Source organism: Rhamphochromis longiceps, linkage group LG2, assembly GCF_057381845.1.
Source record: "Rhamphochromis longiceps isolate RC_006_pf linkage group LG2, R_longiceps_female_GT1.1, whole genome shotgun sequence".
NCBI classification, from domain to species: domain Eukaryota; kingdom Metazoa; phylum Chordata; class Actinopteri; order Cichliformes; family Cichlidae; genus Rhamphochromis; species Rhamphochromis longiceps.
Window position 1 is genome coordinate 4,407,215 of NC_140558.1, and position 21,098 is coordinate 4,428,312.

A 21,098-nucleotide genomic window follows, 5' to 3' on the forward strand; every position below is an offset into this window, starting at 1 on the left:
GTGGGGAGGCAAGAGGGGAAAGAAATCCTAGCATTTTATTCATTTTTATCGTGTCTGGCACCTCATATTAAACACCGGGATGCAACCACAAGGTAATTAAAATGCTATACATATTTGTTTAAAATATAATAAATGTGACCAAAGACTTGAACATGTGCATTTACACAGAAACATTTACCTCCACAGAGAGTTATGACCCCGGGAAAAGTAATAACAAGTAATAAAAACAAGTTAAAGGCACCCACATAATTATGACAATCTATAAGTGTTGCTCTCGCATACAGAATGTTTTTACATTCCAATTTTAACCACATCGTTGCTCATATGTTTGATTATTGCCACCTGTGGATGGTTTTATATTCTCGGCAATCTTTTGCAAAACTCTCTGATGCGTCTTCTCAACTATTGTGGGATGAAAATCTTTTTAGTCACACTTTATATGCAAAATAGCATTCCTTATCTTAGTATTTTCATTGGAAAATTAGATAAACACATGACTTTAAATTACAAAGGCCAAAAAGAAAAGAGTGGAAAAATTCAGGTTGATGAACAGAAAGACAGCAGCAGAACGAGGCGTTTTAGGATAAAAGATGTTTCCTTGTGTATGCATGTGTGCAACGAAAGGTGGGGTTGGCTAAAGTAGAGATAACGAAGACAGTGAAAGCTGAGGGAGTGAAAGTGTTATCAGGCTACCAAAGCATTACACTGAGAAACGAGGCGTGGAAGGGAAAGGGGAAAGAAAAGAAGGGTGGAGGGTCGCAGGGTCACAAAGTAGGATCTGTGCTGGAGAAGACACAGACACCAACCTTTTAACCCTGTGATAATGATAATAAGATAGTGGCTTTCACTCCTGTGTACACCAATGGAAAGAATAATTGAGATGCACACCACCTGAAATAAATAAGGGAGAAAATACCTGCTAGTATGTGAGTACAGCACAGCTACTATTACAGCTACGAGTCATTAAAGGACATTTGCTCAGAGCACAGATATAGTTTCAAGAGAATAATTCTTTGTGTATTTTTAAGCATTAATGATGAGGTTTTCTTCCTACTTAGAACCTTTGAAATGACACCAAACCACATGTCTGTGGCATTCATATTTTGGCAAATTATTCCTATTACTCAGAATCACAGAAAAAATGAAAGAGTTTGGAGACTAAACGTTACTAATCATAATGAGCAGGGCTTTATTCTCAAATAAAGAACAAAAGAAATAATTTGAAAAGACACCTCTTAACAAATGCCGTTTATTTTGCAAAATATCCTTCATTTATAACTGAGTAAAGCACAAATGGCTATGAATTCTGGCATTTCAGACTTTCTGAATGCTCTGACCCAAGGGGATGACAAAATAAGCCCCATGTTTTTCACATTGTGACTCCATAAATCACATGGACTCAGCGTCAGGGCCTCTCACCCCTGACCTTTCACCCTGGCAGACACAACATCAGAGACCCTGTCAAGAAAGCATTTTAAAAACCATTTTACTATCAGTAAAGTAAAAAATGCAGGCTCTTGTTATTACCGTTAATCTACTGCAGCAGTTTTTCCCCTCTTTAGAAAGATTCATTTTGGAGAACAAATGTCATCCTCAAACAAGCATAGATATTTAATTTCTGATTTATTAAATGGGCTAAAATGGCATAAGAACATTTGTTGAAATGTCTCGAATAACTGAAATGCTGTCTATGTGAGTTCTGGCAAACAACTGTTAAGACTCCCAACATCCTCCCTCCCCCTCTTCTGTAACCTCTCACCCTTCCTGACACACTGCATTAAAGAGCCTTTTAACATTAAAGTGGGCAGTGACCTTCTGCTTTCACATCATATGTGTGATCTCCATTTAGAGGGAAGATATACACGTCTCTGTCGCTCAGCATATCTGGATTTTAGGAGAGCTCTGCTGACAGCTGCAGTGATCTAATGGTTTTATCTCTCTTCTCCACTCTGCAGCATGTATACTGAAAAATACCATCCATGTGTGAAGTAAATTCCTTCCCATTCTTACTCTCATGAATGATTTTACAACAGACACACATTTGTTAATCAAAATAAATAATGTTGTGGCATTCTTTTTCAGACTGCAAAAGCAATTTGAAAGAAGATAATGACAAATTTACAGTGTTCAGATAAAATTGCATCAATGGTGAAATAAATTGAATGAAGAAATATTCAGCTTATGAATTCAACATTCATTACAAAGCCCGTTCTTGGGTTTAGAAATGCTGTACACAATATTTTTTTATGAGGATGCCACTCCTAAAAAACCTCTAACACTCACATTGTGTCATTCGGTCTTTGTCTCACATAAAGGAATCCTCTTTCTGGAACCTGTCTTCCCATCATCACTCTAACCAGGACTCATAAACATGCAGGTGTGTATGTGTGGGAAGTGTTGTGTTGTACACTAACACCCTGATTCTGTTTCCTAAAGCCTTGGTGTGAGTTGACAGATACACACATTCCTAGGTAGTGTGTGAAGTGGACTTGGATATCAATCAGTTGAAATCTCTGTCAGTGAATATGCTGCACAGAACAGAAAGTAAGGAGCAGAAAATCAAAGGTGTGTACAATTTTGTCAAAGTGGAAAAACAGCAAAAAAGTTTTGTGACAGATCACATTATTATTATGGAGCTCTTTGCATGCATAAAAGACCTATTTCACCTCGTAGTATGGTACCTCTTTTCACATATGCACTATAGGAAGCTGTGTATAATGGCATACTTACAGTCTCTCAAGCAGTCTTAGGTCTTGAAAGGCTCCTCTCTCGATAACAGTGATTTGGTTGTCCTCAAGATGACTGTGGTGACAGGCAATGAAACAGAAAGAAAATATGTTGTAGTTATTTTTGTAACTTTAAAAATGCAAAAGCAAGACACGCAAATATACTCTGTGACTCTTTGTGATCACGACAAGGCAGGAAAAGTCCCAAGTGCCGATCTTTACGTCAGTAACTTTACACAGTTTCATTCGGTCTGTCTTCAAAATGATTCAATTTAAATATCAAATTATGAGGCACTCGTGGAATTGGGAATGTCCATCTCCAGCCAGAAACAGCAGATAAATGTGTTTTTCTGGCCAGTGCAAACAACTCGAGAGACACTTGCACTTTTAAAAAAGCGGTTACATAAACAAGCAATCAGTGCACTGAACACATGAATCTGGCACGAAACAAACATTTTGTGACACAAAGTATTTCACAAATGTTACAACCTACCACTCCAAAAGAAACAATTAACAAACCATCTCTTTCTCATTCTTCCGTTGATATCTTCTCCATTTCGCTTCAGTCATTTCTGCGGTGCTCTCAGTGTAACCCATATCTCCCCTTCATTGCTTTCTCAGTGTTGTCATGTTTTGGGGGCAAACTAAGGTTTTCCAGATGGGATAGAGAAATGGAGAGAAAACATCTCAACTGATATGTGTGTTTATATTTTCTGTCTGAGGATGTTAGGAGTGACATGTCCTGAGAGGAAGACAGGGAGGAAGAAGCTGAAGGGGGGAAAAAAGTGGATGATGTGAGGAAGAAAAGAAAACATTGAAAAGCAAAGGTGGAGAAAAGTGAAAGGAAGATACAAGCCAGATATAAACAGCAAGATGCAGAATGACAAGCTGGATCAAGTGAGAGACAAGTCATCTCAAAAAGAGTCCTGTCTGGCCTAACATGTGGACTTTGAATTGTTTTGGCACGCCTCTTCTTTAAATATTCTTTCAAACAAAACGTTTACATATCCAGGCATTAATCCATGGCCTGTCATACTGACTCTACACAGAGACACACAGATATGTTGGACTTGGATGAAAGATAACAAGCTCAGACAAACGCGCTCGCACATTCATATATATAAAGTATGTAAACATATAAATAAAAAAGTCAGAGCATCTTGAAACACTTTCAAAGAACTGGCGCACCGAGTGATGGTAATTGGCTTATTCTCACAATATTGTTCATTTTGTATAACGAAACATTTTCCAGGAAAAATAACTCTTGATTACAGGGAGCATTTTTTGCTTTATAAAAATGTTTTTCAAAAAAATCATAAGTAATATTTGCTGTTAACTGAAATAAATGTGCTGGGGGAGCAGCACAGCAAAGAAGGACTCATCCAGGCTGGAGAAACTGATCAGGAGGGCTAGCTCTGTGGTCGGCATGAAGCTGGACACTCTGGTGACAGTGGCAGAGAAAAGGACACTAAAGAAACTGATGGACATTATGAACAATGCTGGGCATCCTCTGCACACGGCCATTAACAACCAGAAGAGTCTGTTCAGTGACAGGTTGCTTCTCCCAAAGACAAGAACTAACAGACTTAAAAACTCCTTTGTCCCACACGCCATCAGACTGTTTAACTCCTCTCTGGAGGGGAGAGGGAGGGGAAACAGGAGGACAAAGGAGGGGGGAACAACTAAGCTGTAGTGCCTCTTCACCTCACTGTGCAATACCTTGTGCAATACTTTTGTAAATAGTCAACAGTGCAATAGACTCAATACTTGAAATGTGCAATTCACTTGTATTTTTATTTTTATTCCTATTTATTCTATTTATCCCCTTCGTATATTTTATTTATATTGTCTCTGTATTTATATGTGTGTGTGTGTGTGTGTGTGTGTGTGTGTGTGTGTGTGTGTGTGTGTGTGTGTGTGTGTGTGTGTGTGTGTGTATTATATATATATATATATATATATATATAATATTCTGTAACTCTGAAACTTCTGTCGGTGCTGTGCTTTTTGGAAATCGAATTTCCCAGAGGAACCCACCCGAGGGATTAATAAAGTTCTATCTAATCTAATCTAATCTAAATAAAAAATAGCTCCAGCTTTTGAGCATTCTGAATCAGTTTCTAAACAGAAACACCCCAAACACATACGATAAGGTATGTGTGGAATCGTTTAACGCAGGTAGGGAGTTATGCACTGGTAGCAAGAATTCCCAAACACACACATAAGCATGTGCACATTTCTGACTCCGGCATCAATCATAATTTACAATCAAGCCAAGATTAATCCAGCATGTTCATTCCAGCATAGCAGCGTTTGTTTTTTTTTTGTTCCTGTCCTTATAGAAAAGCATTTCCTGTGTACTCCAGGGAAAGCTAAATCAAGGCATAACTCTGAATAACTATCAAAGTTTATTTGTCCAAATGAGAGATCAACCGCACACTGATTTATTGAATGAAGTTTAGAAAGGCTGTGGATGTTAAGCCAAACACATGGTGCGGGGAGTCAATGCTGGCATATCGCTCAGATGAGGTATTGTTTTTATATTGGTCTGTATCAAGCATTAGTCATCCACAGAGACATTGGAGAAAGATGGGGGGGAAAGAGAGCAAACAAGAATTGAATTCATGTGTGTGGGGACTGGAGTGTCTAATAACTCTAACTTCAGTCAACGGTTATAAAAAGAACAATGATGTCACGCTACCTTACAGCAAACTGCGAGAACTCGGCCTCTGAAGGAAATAAGGAAATACTTCAGGGGATATTAACTTCACTTATTATTTACACACACAATGGGTGAAACCGCACTGAATTTCCCCGGCCAAGCGTTCAATATCAAGTACAAGTTTTCACCTACATCTAAATTTGTTTGGAATTACTCAATTTCGCCACAATCTGGAAGAAATCTTGCAAAGTGAGGTTGCCAAAGATATTAGGCTAAGTGTTGTTCACGTAGCGTGCATGCAGAGGCAAGCTGTGTTGTGCAAATTTAAAGAATATCCAAACCCCTGAATCAAATTCGATGTTTTCGCCTGAACAGAAAACAGCTCGCCGTGTGATCGATTGATTTGGAAGGTTTGAAGCGTCACAAATCAGTCTAATTACGAGATTTTCATTTTACGCACCCCGTGGTCTTTGGTGGTGCAAATGCAAAACCAGATCGCTTAGCTGTTTGGATGTTTTTAAACAGAAGTGAGATTACATGAGGGCAGACAAGTCATTCTGCAGGACAAATTATCAGTAATTACAGCTCAGATGTAAGCAGGGGTATTTAGGAGTTATACTGTTTTTTTCTGTAACCTAGCCTGGGAAAAATGTTAGCGGCTTTAAACAAGTTCTCCCATAGGAGGCACATATGGCTGAAATGACTGGACTCTCAGAACTAGGCACTTATGTTTGTCTATGAGAGAGAATGAATGAGATAGAGTTCTGGTATATAACAGCGTTACCTATTAAAGCAAAGATAAGACAATTTTTGGTGACCATGTGTGCTGTAGGATCCAAAATACTAGAATATGTATGTCTCTGAAAGTGCGCTTTCTCCCGACCATCTCCTCTTTCCCAAGCCGTCTCCTCCCAATTTCTTTCAGAGATTTAGAGAAGAGAAATGTCACAGCAGTTTATCACAAACCACATGAAACGACTTGCTGGCTTGCCACACTCAGCTCACACACATATACACTGCCTTTTTCTGTGGGTCCTTCTCACAGTGTTTCATGCATGCAGAATGCAAACACTTACATTTTTAATTTTTCTGTTTTTTACCTAAAAAACTCAAGCACAGATGAATCCTGACCCAGTGACTGACATACGTTCCAAACTCCACTTTGGTCCTATATTTAGGAATATGAATAAACAGATGCCAATACAAGCGCAAACACTCACATGTAGCAACTCGTTTCCATTCCTTAGCGGATTTGTACTGGGAGTGTATTTTTATCTGCTGGTTTGGTTAAAACAGAGTGTGGAGGGAAGCTGCATGCAGCCAGCGGTGATTATAGTTATTAAAGTTCTCACATACACACTGATTTTAGTCGCTTATGGAAAAGGAGTGAGGGAGCCCTTGAACTTAATTAGGACAGCTGAGAGAACGTGAGCAGTCAATCTCAACTAAGTGTAGTTATTCAGATATGATAAGCCAGAAAGGTAAAAAATACAATATATACACTTTATACTTTAAAGATTTTCATACGTTTCCCAACAAGGACCTGCTCAGTGTTTGGTAATTGTAATGGTGGCCAGAGTGATTTAGCTCCCTTTTTCCTGCCCCAGAAACAAGATCATTTCTGAACAGATAAAATATCAGAACGGTTGAAATCTCCAGTGATGCACATGAAATTGGTTCAGGCTGCACACCCCTAATGCTCTACAGGCAATCTTGTTTTTAGTCAGTGTGTACATAACAAAAAACTTCTGTTACATATGAGTGAGTATTGTTTTAAGACCAGCAGTATTTCTGAAGCACTTTTTGTGCTTCAGTTTAATAGATATGATTCAAATTCGCCTGTTTGCACATCTCTAAGCAATCATGCTACTGCTTTGAAATTTCAGCTTTGGTTTTCCCAGAATTGCAAAAGTCAGCGTTCCCCAGCATTATTCAGAAAGACTTGAGAGTCTAATTTGAAATCTCTCTTTTTTTCATAGGAACAGTGACTAACTCTTTCAGTATGAGTTGCTTTACTTAGTTTCCCATCGTCGTATCCGTACCAGGTCAACATCTCGCTGTTGTGCTGCTTGTATAGTAAATGGAAGTCGTGCTGCTTGTTGCTGGCATGTCAGCTCACCATTACTCTATTATTTAACCTTGTAAATATCCAGTAATTGCAAAATCCAACTCCTTGGATAGTACACTTGCATGCTCTCTTGTTCTAAATGCCCTCATTAGGATGGGAAACTTTATTTTATAGAGACTTGTTTCCCCCTATAGCCATATACGGGCCCATTAGGTAAATATACCATTTGCTTAATTGCTACAGCATGGAACTTTTTTGTTAATGGGATTCCTTGTAAAGAAACAAATACAAGTCAAAATTAGGTATTAAAGAGAGGACAGATTAAAAGACCTGATGGTACTGTATCTGGTAGATTCAACTTAATATTAGCCAACTTAGTACCTAAGAAGGAAAAAGTAAAGTGACTTAATGATGGCAACTATCTGGAAGTGCTGGTTCCTCGCATGCAGCACATATGAGGAGATAGTCAGCTTCAGAGGATTCTGCTAGAAAAATTTAGGTCAGTTTAAGCAAGCAGCTGCCTGGGTAGAGTATACAGAAGTCAGGATGCATAATTCCCAATGGCCCGCTCTAAGTTCACTAGACAATTACCTGCTCTGTTCTCGCATGGGTGCAATCAGACATTATACAGACTGTGTACAAAGGCACTGTTTAATGTGTAATCAGACATTTGTATTCTCACATACAGCTCAAAGAAGCAACATCAAGAAGATTTCAGCAGATAACTGCAATCTGAATTATACATTTTCATACATCCTGACTGATTTAAAATAAGTTAAAGTCCTCAAATAAACTGGAGGGAATGTGAGCAAAGCCTAATGTTTTACTGACTAAAAATTTGATTGAAAAAAGGAAAGAAACTTACAGAATCCTGAGGTTCTTGAGGCCAGAAAAGTCCACTTTAGTGATTCTGGTGATGTTGTTTTTATTCAAATCCCTAGAAAGAGAAAAACAGGATAAAAATTACTTATTCAGTCAAAATTACATTCAGTTGTGAGTATAATGTAACTTTAACACAACTGTGAAAGCAAACAAGCGCCTACCAAGTGGCAGAAGGACAGGGCATGAGAATGCTCCACAGCATATAGGCCCACACACATGCATACAAGTACAAACACAAGCAAACCAAGCACCGAGAAACTTCTGTTCTGATGCACAATTATTTACTGGAAAACAAATTTTTCAATTAAAATTTTTTTTTCTCTTTCCAATGTCACAGTTTAAAAGCTTATCATGTTTCCTGACTGTCATTCAATTAGTTTTAACTACGGGCGCAAAATGTATACATACTGCAATATGAACTGACTGCCTGAGTGTGTGTGTGTGTGTGTGTGTGTGTGTGTGTGTGTGTGTGTGTGTGTGTGTGTGTGTGTGTGTGTGTGTGTGTGTGTGTTAGGGCAAGGAAAAAAAACATACGCACACACAGAAAGAAAGGGCACACACAAACAGCACACACACAATGTTCTCTCTTATTTCACACACAGAGCTCCTCCAAAGCTTTCACTCGCTCTCAGAACCATAGACACACACACACACACAAACAGAACTAGGTTTTGCCAACGCAGGCAGCGTGTGTGTTTTTCATAATACACCTAAACATTTATAAATCTGATTTAAGACGATATTAGGTTTCAAAAGGCTTCCTCAAGCTGACATAGCAAGGGCCACTAATAAGAGCCATTCCCCAGCTTGTGACAGGGAGGGTTGCTATAGGCCAGACCAGTCCTCCAAAGCGCAAAATGGGGTCCTTGGTCCAACAGGGTGTTCTTGAAAGGGCTCCAGAGTAATGAATAACTACAATATCTCATATGTAGCAGTGGGATGTCACAAAAATGACTGATCCAACCCGGCACGTCAGATGAAGTATAGGAAAGCTGGCTTAAATCATAAGCAACAAGAAATGAGATCCCTGTCACGTACTTGTGTTTACATTCAAAAATATGAAACACTGAAAAGGGTTTGAATGTGAATATTTTATCCAAACAATAGATCAGATGGCAATATCGCACATGATCCCACAATGTTTTCACACAACAACTTCAAATATTTTCCACAGATATTCTTTCTCATAAGTGGCACACAGCAGGAAAATGTCCATTCATACTACTAGAAAAGGGGTTTGTGTGGTTTGGGCAGGGGAGCGTTTCTAATGAAAAGTTAAAAACTCTGCAGAGAATAGTAGAAACTCTCAACTCAGTGGATTTGATTTACAATGTTTCAGTTCATTCTCACCCCTGCCCTCCGCCTCTTTTCCAGACACGCCTTTTTTCCCCACAATAATGTGTTAATAAAACACGTCAACACTTAATGGCATAAAATGAAAGTAGATGTTTAGGTGATGAATGCTTAAGAACATTTAGCACAGAAACAACCAAACTGTTTCACTCAGGTGTTGGTGAAGACCAAAATGTTACTGCGGCAATGCTGTTCATGACTACTGGAACAAAACAACCACCACATGATCAGGAAAACAAGTAATAAACAATAGTTTTGTGGGACGATATAACACTGCATGTTTAAAATAGATTTTAAATCTATCATCGTCTGTCAGATGCCCAGGGGTTTGGAAGCAACCGCTATTTTATTCACAACGTCTCTGGTTTGAGTGCAGCCCACATTTCTAGCTGAAGTTAACTTTTGCTTTCCGACAATAAACTGACATGTTGAGAAATGAGCTTGACATAAACATCCTCTGCTTAGGTATAATACTTTTGCATTAATGTATAGCTCACTAAAGCAATGAACTGAGAAAGACAAAGAAAGCAGAATGAAGTTTCACGTTGATGCCGAGTCTCATCCATCTTAATGTTTCATGTGAGACATTCGAGACACCAGATAACATTTTGACAGTGAGCTGCTTCACTATCCAGACTATAAGCTGCTGGTTCTTGTCACAAGCTTTCCAAGTGTTTGGCTTTGCCAGTTCCTTGAAATGCAAGGCACTGACAATTACTTGATAAGCCTTCTTGGGGTTTGATTTATTAATTTGAACATGAGGAAAGAGTTGATTTGCTTCAGAAATAAACTGTTTTTCTTGTTCATGTTTGTTACTCTACCACACTTATAGTCTAGCTGTACAGAAGGTGAGAGGTTTTCACCCTACCCCTGCGAAGATATTGACTGCGCATCATTGGAAGCGGATGACATAAGTATCTGACAAATGTTTACAGGTTGACAAGTGGGCTGGAATAGAGAAGAGGGTAACAGTGAGGTTCACTGGGAATGGGAGGCTGGCTGATGGACCAACAACAGCACAAGTAAGAGTAGCCTACAGACTGGGTGTACCACATGCTTTTTACACTGCCTCCAGATGGGCATCCCCTGAGTGGAAAGGACAGCGAATGCACTACCACTGCTTGACCATAAATCTGGCTGTACCCTCTGCTATCTCCCCTTATCTTTCAGACAGTAAGATAAGACCAGCCTAAGTGACAAGTGGCATGGGTTGATGGACCACACTAGCTGCCACTTTCCTGTCACCTGAGAACAGGAAACCGTGACTAAAATTCTCACACGGGTTAATCTTATTCTACTAATGGTTCGGACTGCTGATGGTTGTGTAATGACATGGGAGTAATGTGCTTGACCATTCCTGTCCCTCCCTTTATGATCCATCTCTGATGGCTGATTCCAGCAAGTCAAACAGGTGCACCAAACATGTTCTTATCAGTAAAACTGTTTTTCTCTTGAATCATCTCAAACTAATTTCTTGAACATGACATTAAGTTGACCGTACACAAATGGACTCCACACTCACCCACACCTTGTTGAATGTATGGCATGAAGAGCAAAGGTAGCTCGGAAGGCAAAAAGAGATCCACCACCATAATGAAAAAGCGTACCTAATGAAGTGTTTAGTGGATGTGTAGCTTACCCTTGGTTACAATCTTTCAGTTTTCTATTTACGCTCCATCCTCCTCCTCATCTATCTCAAATCTCTCTTTGATCATTGCTCTCTAATGTCCGTCTGTCAGTCTCTCACAGCCAGCTTTACCCAGCCTTACTCTCCACTTTTCTTCTTCTTCTCAGTAATCTCCCTCTCGTCTCTCCCTGTCTCGATCTTTCACATCTTATCTTTCACTGTTTCACAGTTGACTAAACACTTTTTCTTCACCTTCATCTGTTTTTCCTCTCCATCCCTAATCTCTCCTCTTTTATCTCAATCTCTCACTGTTTTACACTTGGCTACAATTTTCCTACCCTTATTTTCTTTTTTCTCTCTCTCTAATCTCTCAAACCTTATCTCCATCTTTCTTATGTTCACAGTGGAAACTTCTGCTCTTACTAAGGAGATTGCTTTGCAGTTAAGCAATTATTGAGTATACAGTTCCAGGTACAGCACAATGGCAGAATCCCATCAAACCTCGCTGCCTAAAAACTGTGGAGTCTACATCGCTGCCATGAAAACACACAGATAAGTGGCATGAAATTAAATGAAAATCTTGGATGCACAGCACACTGCTTGGCAGTGATGTCATCGGAAAAAGCTGTCAAAAAAAAGCACAGCATTGTTAGGAGGTAAGAAAACCAGTCATACCTAGCATAATATAAATAAACAACAATTCCCTCTTTTATAAAAGAATTCTGTTCATTATAACTAAATGGTGCTACTGGTACACTTCAGAAATAATAAATAAAATGCACTACCCACAGTATTTTTACATGAGTTAGTAAATCTATTCACTTAACTCCTTGGAATAAGTAAATGTGTGCACAGAGAACTCATTACGAGCAAAGCAAAGACAGCTGATGGGGATGCCATTCTCATGCACCTGGTCTGTTAAAGCTTAGGTGTACAGCCCACCTGGCAGTAAAGCTTAACTTAGCATCAAATGTTAACTGACCAGCATTCAGACTACTAATGAAATACGTTAGCACAAAAGCCCTAACCGTTGTTTCCATTACAGGCAGAAGTAAGCCGTGCAAGCATGTGTGTGTTTGCGACTAGGGGATAAGACAAGAATGCAAACAGCAGGTGTCCAGGGAATTAATATCCCATTCAACAAAGACATGCACACACAGGCAGAGACAGCCCCCACCACATCTCACTCTAGACCACTGAGAAGTGAACTTTGCAGTCTGGCTGCCTTAGAGTGACACACGGGGTTGACTTTACGGTGACAAATGCATAGTGTGTGTGAGGTGGAGGTGGCAGCAGGACTGATTTGCCTTCAGGACAATATTATTGGTTGGCTACACCATTGGCAAGAGAGAGAACTTTTAGAAAGGAATGTTAAACGATAAATATCAGGTGACTTCAAATATACTAATAAATGAAAAACACGCCACTGTGGTAAAAGATTATCAGAGTTCAGTGTTGAGCTTAAATGTTTTGACATGTCTGCTTGTTGGCTAATTAGCTGTGCTTCTTTTTCTCACCTTGACCCTGTATCTCTGTCTGTCTGGTTTTTGTTTTCTTGAACTCTGTCCTCTTTTTCCCCTCTATCAGGGACAATAGGGAATAAAGATAAAGCACTGAAGTTTCCTCTCTCTGTTTTATCAGTCTCGGACACTGTGACATTTCCTCTTTCCCCTTTTTTCCTCTCCCTTCATTCTTTCACTCACTTTCATCCTTTGTTGACCTCTATCCCACACCTCATTTCCAAATGCATTCACTTCCTGTGCTAATCTCATGTTATTTTCCAAAAGCTCTTGTGCCGCTTCACTTTCTCATTCCTCCATTTTTACTCTCCGTCCTTCTCACTCATAGATAGATGTGCTCAATTTCATTCTCTAAATCTACCACTTACACAAGGAATCCTAATTGCTCTCTTCCTTTTCCTCTAAGCTCTGTGCTCGCCAGGTGTCATGCTGCTTTGAAATTGGCTCTGCTATAGCTGAAATCCATCCACTGCAAATGTTTAGATATTACATTTGGCCAATGCAAACTAAGGCAGCTTTAAGTGCTCTCTTCTGCTCTCACTTTTAAGGAGCACATCTATGTAGCAAGTGAAACGTACACCAAATAAAGGGGGAAGATTAATTGGCCTATGCAGACTTTACTAGCAGCCTTTGTGGAACTGTGAAAACAGTAGTGAAAAATAAATTCAGTGGTAGCATATGAGGAAAAACTTTAGATGTCATAAATACATTTAGACCAAAAAGAAGGTATAATCTTTGCGTATAATAGGAAACTGGATCAACACACAGACTGGTGCATGTGCCAGTAGGGAGAAGCATGGGCAAATTAAACACATCAAATACAGTCAAGAGTATATCATTAACAAGAATGAGAAAGAGACTTAGCCCAACAGTAATCAAGAGAGTAACAGGGATCATGGTAAATGTATTTGTGTATATAAATACATATATATATATATATATATAGAGAGAGAGAGAGAGAGAGAGAGAGAGAGAGAGCGCTTTACTAGTCCCTAAGGTCCCCAAAGCGCTTTACACATCCAGTCATCCACACATCCACACATTCACACACTGGTGATGGCAGCTACATTGTAGCCACAGCCGCCCTGGGGCGCACTGACAGAGGCGAGGCTGTCGGACACTGGCGCCACCGGGCCCTCTGACCACCACCAGTAGGCCACAGGTGAAGTGTCTTGCCCAAGGACACAACGACCGAGACTGTCGGAGCCGGGGCTCGAACCGGCAACCTTCCAATTACAAGATTAACTGCCAACTCCTGAGCCACGATCACCCCATATCATGTAATATCTTAGATAATAAAGGAAAAAAATCAACTATCATGCAGCAGCTAATTGGAGCACCTACAAATAATAGTCCAGGTCTTCAATATGCTTGGTAAAATGATAGATGCTTATGTGCTGTTTAACTGTTTCATTTATGCAGTGTGCTCACTATGACGAATTATCTTTGTTACATGCACAAGATTGAGTCAGTAACACAATTGAGAGATGTAGCCATGGAAAAGGAAAACCTGATCAACACCAGCCTACACTTGGAGTCTGTATATTACCTACAACAGTTTGCAAAAAACTCAGTTTTGGAAATCTTGGGGAGTTTGTGGAACATTTGGTCTCCTGTGCAACCCTTTACTGCTGTTTTGAATCTTTGTCATAGTGATGATAATAGGCAATAAACTGTCTCCTGTTACAAAGCTGCTCTCTGGGATATACAGCAATCATCACTCAAGAGTTTTCTGGGCAGTCACATATTCTTTATTCTCATATACACACAATTAAAAAGAAAAAAAGTAAGTAATGAGTGCAAATGCAAGCTACAGTACCTTTGAGAGCGCTGAGATCAGGTTCTTTTTAAATTACACAAGGCAGGTTATTTAAAGGCTGTGCTTTCAGGAAAACAGAGAAATAAAAAGATTCAATATGTCAGCATTAGCGTTGTTTCATATCTGTCAGCAAAAGTGCTGAAGCCTAATTTATCTGTTTAAAAACGCTGAAAATTAAAAAAAATTAAAAGAAAAATTACAGAGCAGGCTAATTAGTATTTCATTCCTTTACTTTCTAAAATTCTGGCTCTGCTTTTTTTTAACTTATGATCAAGTGCCTGTACTGTACATCTGTAAGTGTATCTCATTGGTTCGCTCCATTTGTCCCAAGTACAAATGGAGCGAACCATTTGTACTTGGGACAAGTACAAAATGGTTCACATCTTTTTTCACATCTTTTCTATGTGTCTCTTTGTTAAATCTGTAACTACAGTCGTTGCATCAAGTGTTTGTTGTTCGGTTGTCCAAGAAATCAAAGGTTTGTCTGCTACAATAGGTTTCCTGCAGCTCGAGCAAGACATCACTATAGCCCCTTTTCCATTAGAACCTACTCGGATCGAGTCGACACGGTTCGCCAAGGTTTTCAGGGTTTTCCATTAGGTCATAGTACCTGGTACTTTTTTAGTACCTGCTTGCTTAGGGTTCCAAACGATCCGAGCAGGTACTAAAATGTGACGTCATCTGACTGCATTCCACCGATTGGCTGGTCAGTGGCGTCACTCGATGATTCATGAGCGCATCTCATTCACGAAAATTAAAACCGCCATTTTTAAAAACCAGGGAACGAGGGAAATGGCTACAAAAACAAAGCCATGTTCCCTGATGAAAAGCCAGAGACCGAGCAGCAGGTAGATTCTTTCTTCCACATCCACCTTTCTTGTTGGGTATTAATTCGGATGCGTTGTGATGAGGACAATCACAAATGTAAGTCGAGTCGTGGCCATCCGTGACGAGTCGATCTGAGTAGGTACTAATGGAAAAGGGGCTTATTAGACTCTGCTGGCTGTGTATACTTCTCAGAGGTATGGGGAAATTTTGCTAGCAGTTTTAAGTTATGCCTGCTAACCCATATTTGGGTAATCCTTCTCTGTACAAATAAATACGCTTGTTTTAGAGCTGTCCAATCTGCTGGATTCTAGGAATGCCAAGTGAAACTAAATAATGAAAGACGAGCACCAGAAAAGAGAACAAAGGTACAAACAAGGGCAGAGAGACCGGAGATAAAAGTCAGTTAAATATTTCCTTTACTGAAGGACACTCGCTTTCACTCCATAAAGGGGAATCCTGTCTGAATGATGCAAAATACATCTCCCTCCTATCTAATCTGTGCTTTCAATTTTGGGTTTTTCTTTTTTAACACTGCTTCATTCTGATTTAGCTTTATTGGATTTGTTTTCCCCCTTAAAGTCATCTTCATCTCTTACACCACATTTCTCTCCTATTTATGTCTCAGTCCTTTAAATTGTTTGTTATGCAGCTTTCACATTTAATACCCCAGACTGATTAGATTTTGTTGAAATCTGAGAGAGTAATGCATCTCCTTGTGTGTTCCATCATCAGTTGGTTTGTTTTCTGTCAGTCCCAATTTATTTCCCCTTCCTTCATAGTCTATATTCTATCTTAATACTGATCCACCTCGAGAAATTTCATAGTTTGGTGTCGCTGTTAACCACACAGGCTTGACCACATTAGGAAGACGCCTGAAAGCATCCCTTTCTTTTAGAGTCACAAGCCAAAGGGGCTGTAAACCAGCCCTGTACTTGGTTAGCTCTTTTCTTTGCAAGAGTTTATAGGGTTGCATTGCTTTTGTCTCGATTTACTACTGCTGTACTGTAAGTGAATGGGCTGGGGTGCGGGTGGAGGGGTAATTTGGCTGCGGAGAGGCCACTTGACAAGAACAAGCCCTGCTGCTTCCTCAATGGGGCCCAGGTCAGAAAAAAATGAGAATGAGTGAACAAGAGGATAAGAAAATGAGATTAGGGTGAATGAGAGATTGAAAGAGGACATGAATGACAGAGACAGAGACACAGAAACACTGATGCATGCATGCACAGTGCAGTGACCTGTTTCTCCATAAGCTTCCAGACTCCATAAATAGTCTATTTGAGCAGTGGCCTGCAAACTGAACACTGTGGTGGAAGTCACTCTATTACTCTGCCACATACCCACAAATAACCACATAAAAATGTATATACACAGGTGTAGTGAAGGAGTACAAACAGAAACTCACACTGAGAAAATAAAGTCCGTGCAGAAGGGAAATAATATGTTGCTTTGGTGACAGTGGCCTAACAAAACAGTGGCATAGCTTGTTAACATCAAACAACTCCAAGCTCACTGCATAGACACACACACACACACACAAATCTATACTAGTGTTATAGTATGACACACACTCTGAAGTCCTCCAAGTTGAGGACTTCTCATTCAGCAGAAAGTCACAGAAGGTCATTCGTGACTCTGGGTTGTTTCTATGTGACACAAATTCTCTCTCATTATATGTCAAAGTTTCCATCTAACCAGTTTCATGTTATTTCTGGTGAATGCATGAGAGTGAACTGTGTGAGCTTGTGCCTGCCTAATGATGAGTGTGCACTGTATGTGTGGGACTGCAGGCTAGATTTTTATGTGCTTCATGAATATGCATTTCATTTAAATTATGTACCTTTTCATGCCTGCGTGTTCTCTTGCACTAAGTTTTTGAGGACCCGTTTTGGGACCTTAACATTTCGGCTGCTTCTTACTGCATCAAATAGCTGTTTGAAGATTAAAAGAAAATCACATGTAGCCTATTTTTTCAGTCGCCATCAAATCAGGATTCTTCTGTAATCGTACCAGAAGTTAATTACTGAGGTCACCTAAGACATTAGTACCGCGAAAAGAAGAAGAAAATACAAGCTGTCAATTAATCACACAGGTGTTAAAGCAACCCCCAGGTTAACAAAACTTGCTTTCAAGTGGAAATGAAAGCAAACTGTGAAATAAACACCCACGGTGTTCACATCCATCACAGTTAACAGACCTTTTCTGGTCCAGCTTGGTTAAGAAGGATTTTCAGACATGTTCTCTTCCGTTTTATACTCCAAATGAAATGTGTTAGTTATTGATGGCTTGTCCGGGGGTAGGTAATTAATTTCCCCAAAGGGTCACATGAGAAACTGGGACTGTTTCAACAAGTGGAACTCAAGTCTGCTTAATATTAATTTTATCTCTTTATAAGCTTCTTGGCTCTGTCCTTCATATCAGTACCAGTTTCTCACGTGAAAGAAAATGGACTGACCACCCCTGAGTCATTATAGAAGCTCTTTTATGCTCCCAGGAAACAATGTTCATCCGTCTCAGCTTTGGCATAATTTGATACAATATGTAATGTGCTGAGAATAGACCAAAAAAAAAGAAAAACCAACGCACATTTCAACAATAAGGCTTTAGGATTAACTTTGTGTTCAAAACTGGATTTTCTAGTATTGATGATTAGGTTAGAGTAAGAGCCTACTGTATATAGTAAGAGCCCTCAAAAGTGCAGTACACTCCGGTACGTGCACCTCCATGTGTTTAGTTTGTTCGTTACATTTGAATATGTCTGTATGTTTTAATGTAGCATCCGGCTTGATCCATTTCCCAGAAGGGCAGTGCCCACTATCAACGCCAGCTGGCTCCCTCTTTGACAAGCTTAAAGTAATTATATAGAAAGGTCATGTGCCCGCATGCTGGAGAAACTTGAGGAAAAGAATATCACCCACTGACCTAGAAATGGAGCCTAAATGTTGGTTAGCCTCACTTGTGCCATTTGGCATACCATAACTGAATCAAACATAGTTAGAAGGGCACAAAGTGATTACCACAAGATGGCCATGGATGATAGGCGTGACATTAAGAGGCTGTTGGAAAACAGCAAGCTCACTGTGGTTTTTACTTCTGAGTTTAGCTCTGTCTGCTATTGCAATAACACTCGGCTGCTCTTCAGACAAATTACATCATCATCATACCCACGATAACAGTAAAGAACGGTCTCCACTTAACGATGGCTTTTGTTCAACAGTTACCAAAGGCTGTGTTCATTCATATGCAGAAATATTGCACAAACATCATAATTAGTTTCCTGGTTCCCATAAAACAAAGCAGTACAACTAAAGATTCATGGAACACATCAAAACTGTTGGAACACATTTTGAACTTAACATTATCAGACTCTTTGGGTGGGGCTAGCAGCTGTATACAAAACACTGTTATTTGCAATGATGTCAGATAAATATTCAAGACAGAGCCAAAAGTAGCTGGGAAGTCTACACCACAGTACTTTAGTCATTGCAGATTGATCCAATCAAATTATTCCAAATTTAGGGAACTAGAACTATGTCAGCACAAATTAGCTGGTCTGCTCCATGCGCAGGATAGAACCAAAGTATTCAGAGATCTCGCACACACACACAAAATTCCAGCCCCACCATGAAATGCCATTTCATAGCCGAGGGTGTGGTGGTTAGAGTGCCCACTGGCCAATCAACACTAAGCTTTGATAAGAGCCAGAAGCAGCGGCTAAAGTGTGTGTGTCCACACAAACACACGCAGCAGCAGCAGCAGCAGGGATCCTACTGTTATGCGCTCTGTGGTACAGTAGGCTGGCACGTTGGGGGGAAATGGGGGTTGTGAGATGCTGCTGGCAAACTGATGGTGTGTGTGAGTGCGTGCGTCGGAGGGGGAGGTGGAGGTCAAAAAAAGTGGTAGAACTGAGGAGTGAAGCAAAGGAAAAGTAGAGAAGAAAAGAAGTTGGGCAGAAAGAGCGAGAGATGTAGGAGAAAAAACAACGGTGGGATAAAGATAAAAAGCTTGGAGGGGAAGGGAAATTAAAGAGCAGAAGGGGAGAAAGAACTAGCTGAGAAGAGAGAAAGCACAGAAGGTGTTGCCTGTACAAATCTTGCCAAAATTTACTGGTGGTGTTAGCGAGGGAACAGAAAACTAGACTGTTAAACTCGTGCAAAGCTGGCTGAGGAAACTTGCTGCCAGTCAACTACAAACACAGTGCATGTATGAGGATGCAATCATGCACACATGCACATTGTGACAAAATTAAAACATGCAAAGCTTGCACAAACACATGCAGAAAAAAAACAAACTGCAGCTCGAGCGATTGGAAGCTCCCTTTGGAGTTTACGGCATTTGATTCTCCCACATTTTCACAGCAGTTGAGGCAACAGTTTGGAATTTGAATCTCAGGGGAAAAAAAGTGTTTGTGCTTTTTTGTATGTGTGTCTATGCAGACCCTGTAGGGCAGGTGTGAACCGAACCCGAGAGAGAAAAGCCGTTCTTATGTTTCAATTCACTTTACCCAACCTCGTTAAGCCTGTTAAGCTACCCCCAAAAACCCTCCACTCAAATTAGATGCAAATGAGGCCTCAAGTGGCTTTCCAAGTAGAACATTACGGAATTGACTGGCCCGAGGTAATCTTTGAGGCTGGCAGCATGTGAGTGTGTCTGTTAAGTGAACAGTTGGGGCCACCACAGTTTTTCTCTCGTTAACCTTTCCAAATGTTTACAATAGTGAGGAAGACCGGGTTTTTAAAGAGATTGATTCTGTGGTTATGACAGGTGGACTGCGGCGCTTGCTTACTCGTTTTCACATGTAGCAGAAAGAAACTAGATTCAAACTTTCGCACTGTGTGTAATAAAAAGGCTAAGTGGGGGCATATTGTGAAAGCTACATGAGTGTTACAGTGCTTTCATGCTTTACAGTGCATCTTGACTGATTCTCTTCACTCCAGGCATCCACCGTTCCTCAGGAAATTTACCACTGTGAAATGTTTCAGTGTTATATAATGTGACAGTATATCATGAAATCCTCTTAACTCCATGTGTCACGTACTTCTGCTTTACTCTGCTGTGAATTTCTACATTTGGTTTCATAAAACTTCAAGCAATCGTTCTAAATTACTCTGATTCGATATATGTGTCTATAGAGGGTGCGGCAATGTAGAAGTTGAAAAACATTTTCCCGGAAAGATAAGGTGAAAGCCTTGCCTTAACTAAATGCTACATGTTTTGCGCCCTTGATGCATGTTCTAGTGTTGTGAGGTAACAGATACACATTATATTTTCTAATATTTCAGCGAGAGAGAGACAAGAAAACTTTTAAATCAGAAAAAAGATGGAGGATTTCAGTGCTACAATATTTAAAGCAATGTTGAAACCATGGGCGTAATTTCCAGGGGGGTTATGTTATCTTTACTCATTTCAGTTATTACCAGCAAAATAGTCGCACGTTTAAATTTGGACGTTGGAAATTTACCCAGATTTATTTATTTATTTAGACAGAGATCTTGAACTATATTCTACACCAGCGGTCCCCAACGGACCGGTTTATGCTCGACAATATTTTCACGGACCGGCCTTTAAGGTGTCGCGGATAAATACAACAAAATAAAACTAGTACCGGTACCGAAA

At 39.9% G+C, this 21,098-nt stretch overlaps 1 protein-coding gene across 1 annotated transcript in view; it reads right to left on the reverse strand.

The window, feature by feature from the left end:
- slit3 (slit homolog 3 (Drosophila)) overlaps positions 1-21,098 on the reverse strand; it is a 246,885-nt gene that overhangs the window by 222,401 nt on the left and 3,386 nt on the right. The window contains exons 2-3 of the mRNA XM_085415211.1: positions 8,322-8,393; positions 2,731-2,802 (exon numbers count right to left, since the gene is read on the reverse strand). Of these exons, the coding sequence (XP_085271337.1) occupies positions 2,731-2,802; positions 8,322-8,393 (144 nt within the window). The remainder of the gene's footprint in view (positions 1-2,730; positions 2,803-8,321; positions 8,394-21,098) is intronic.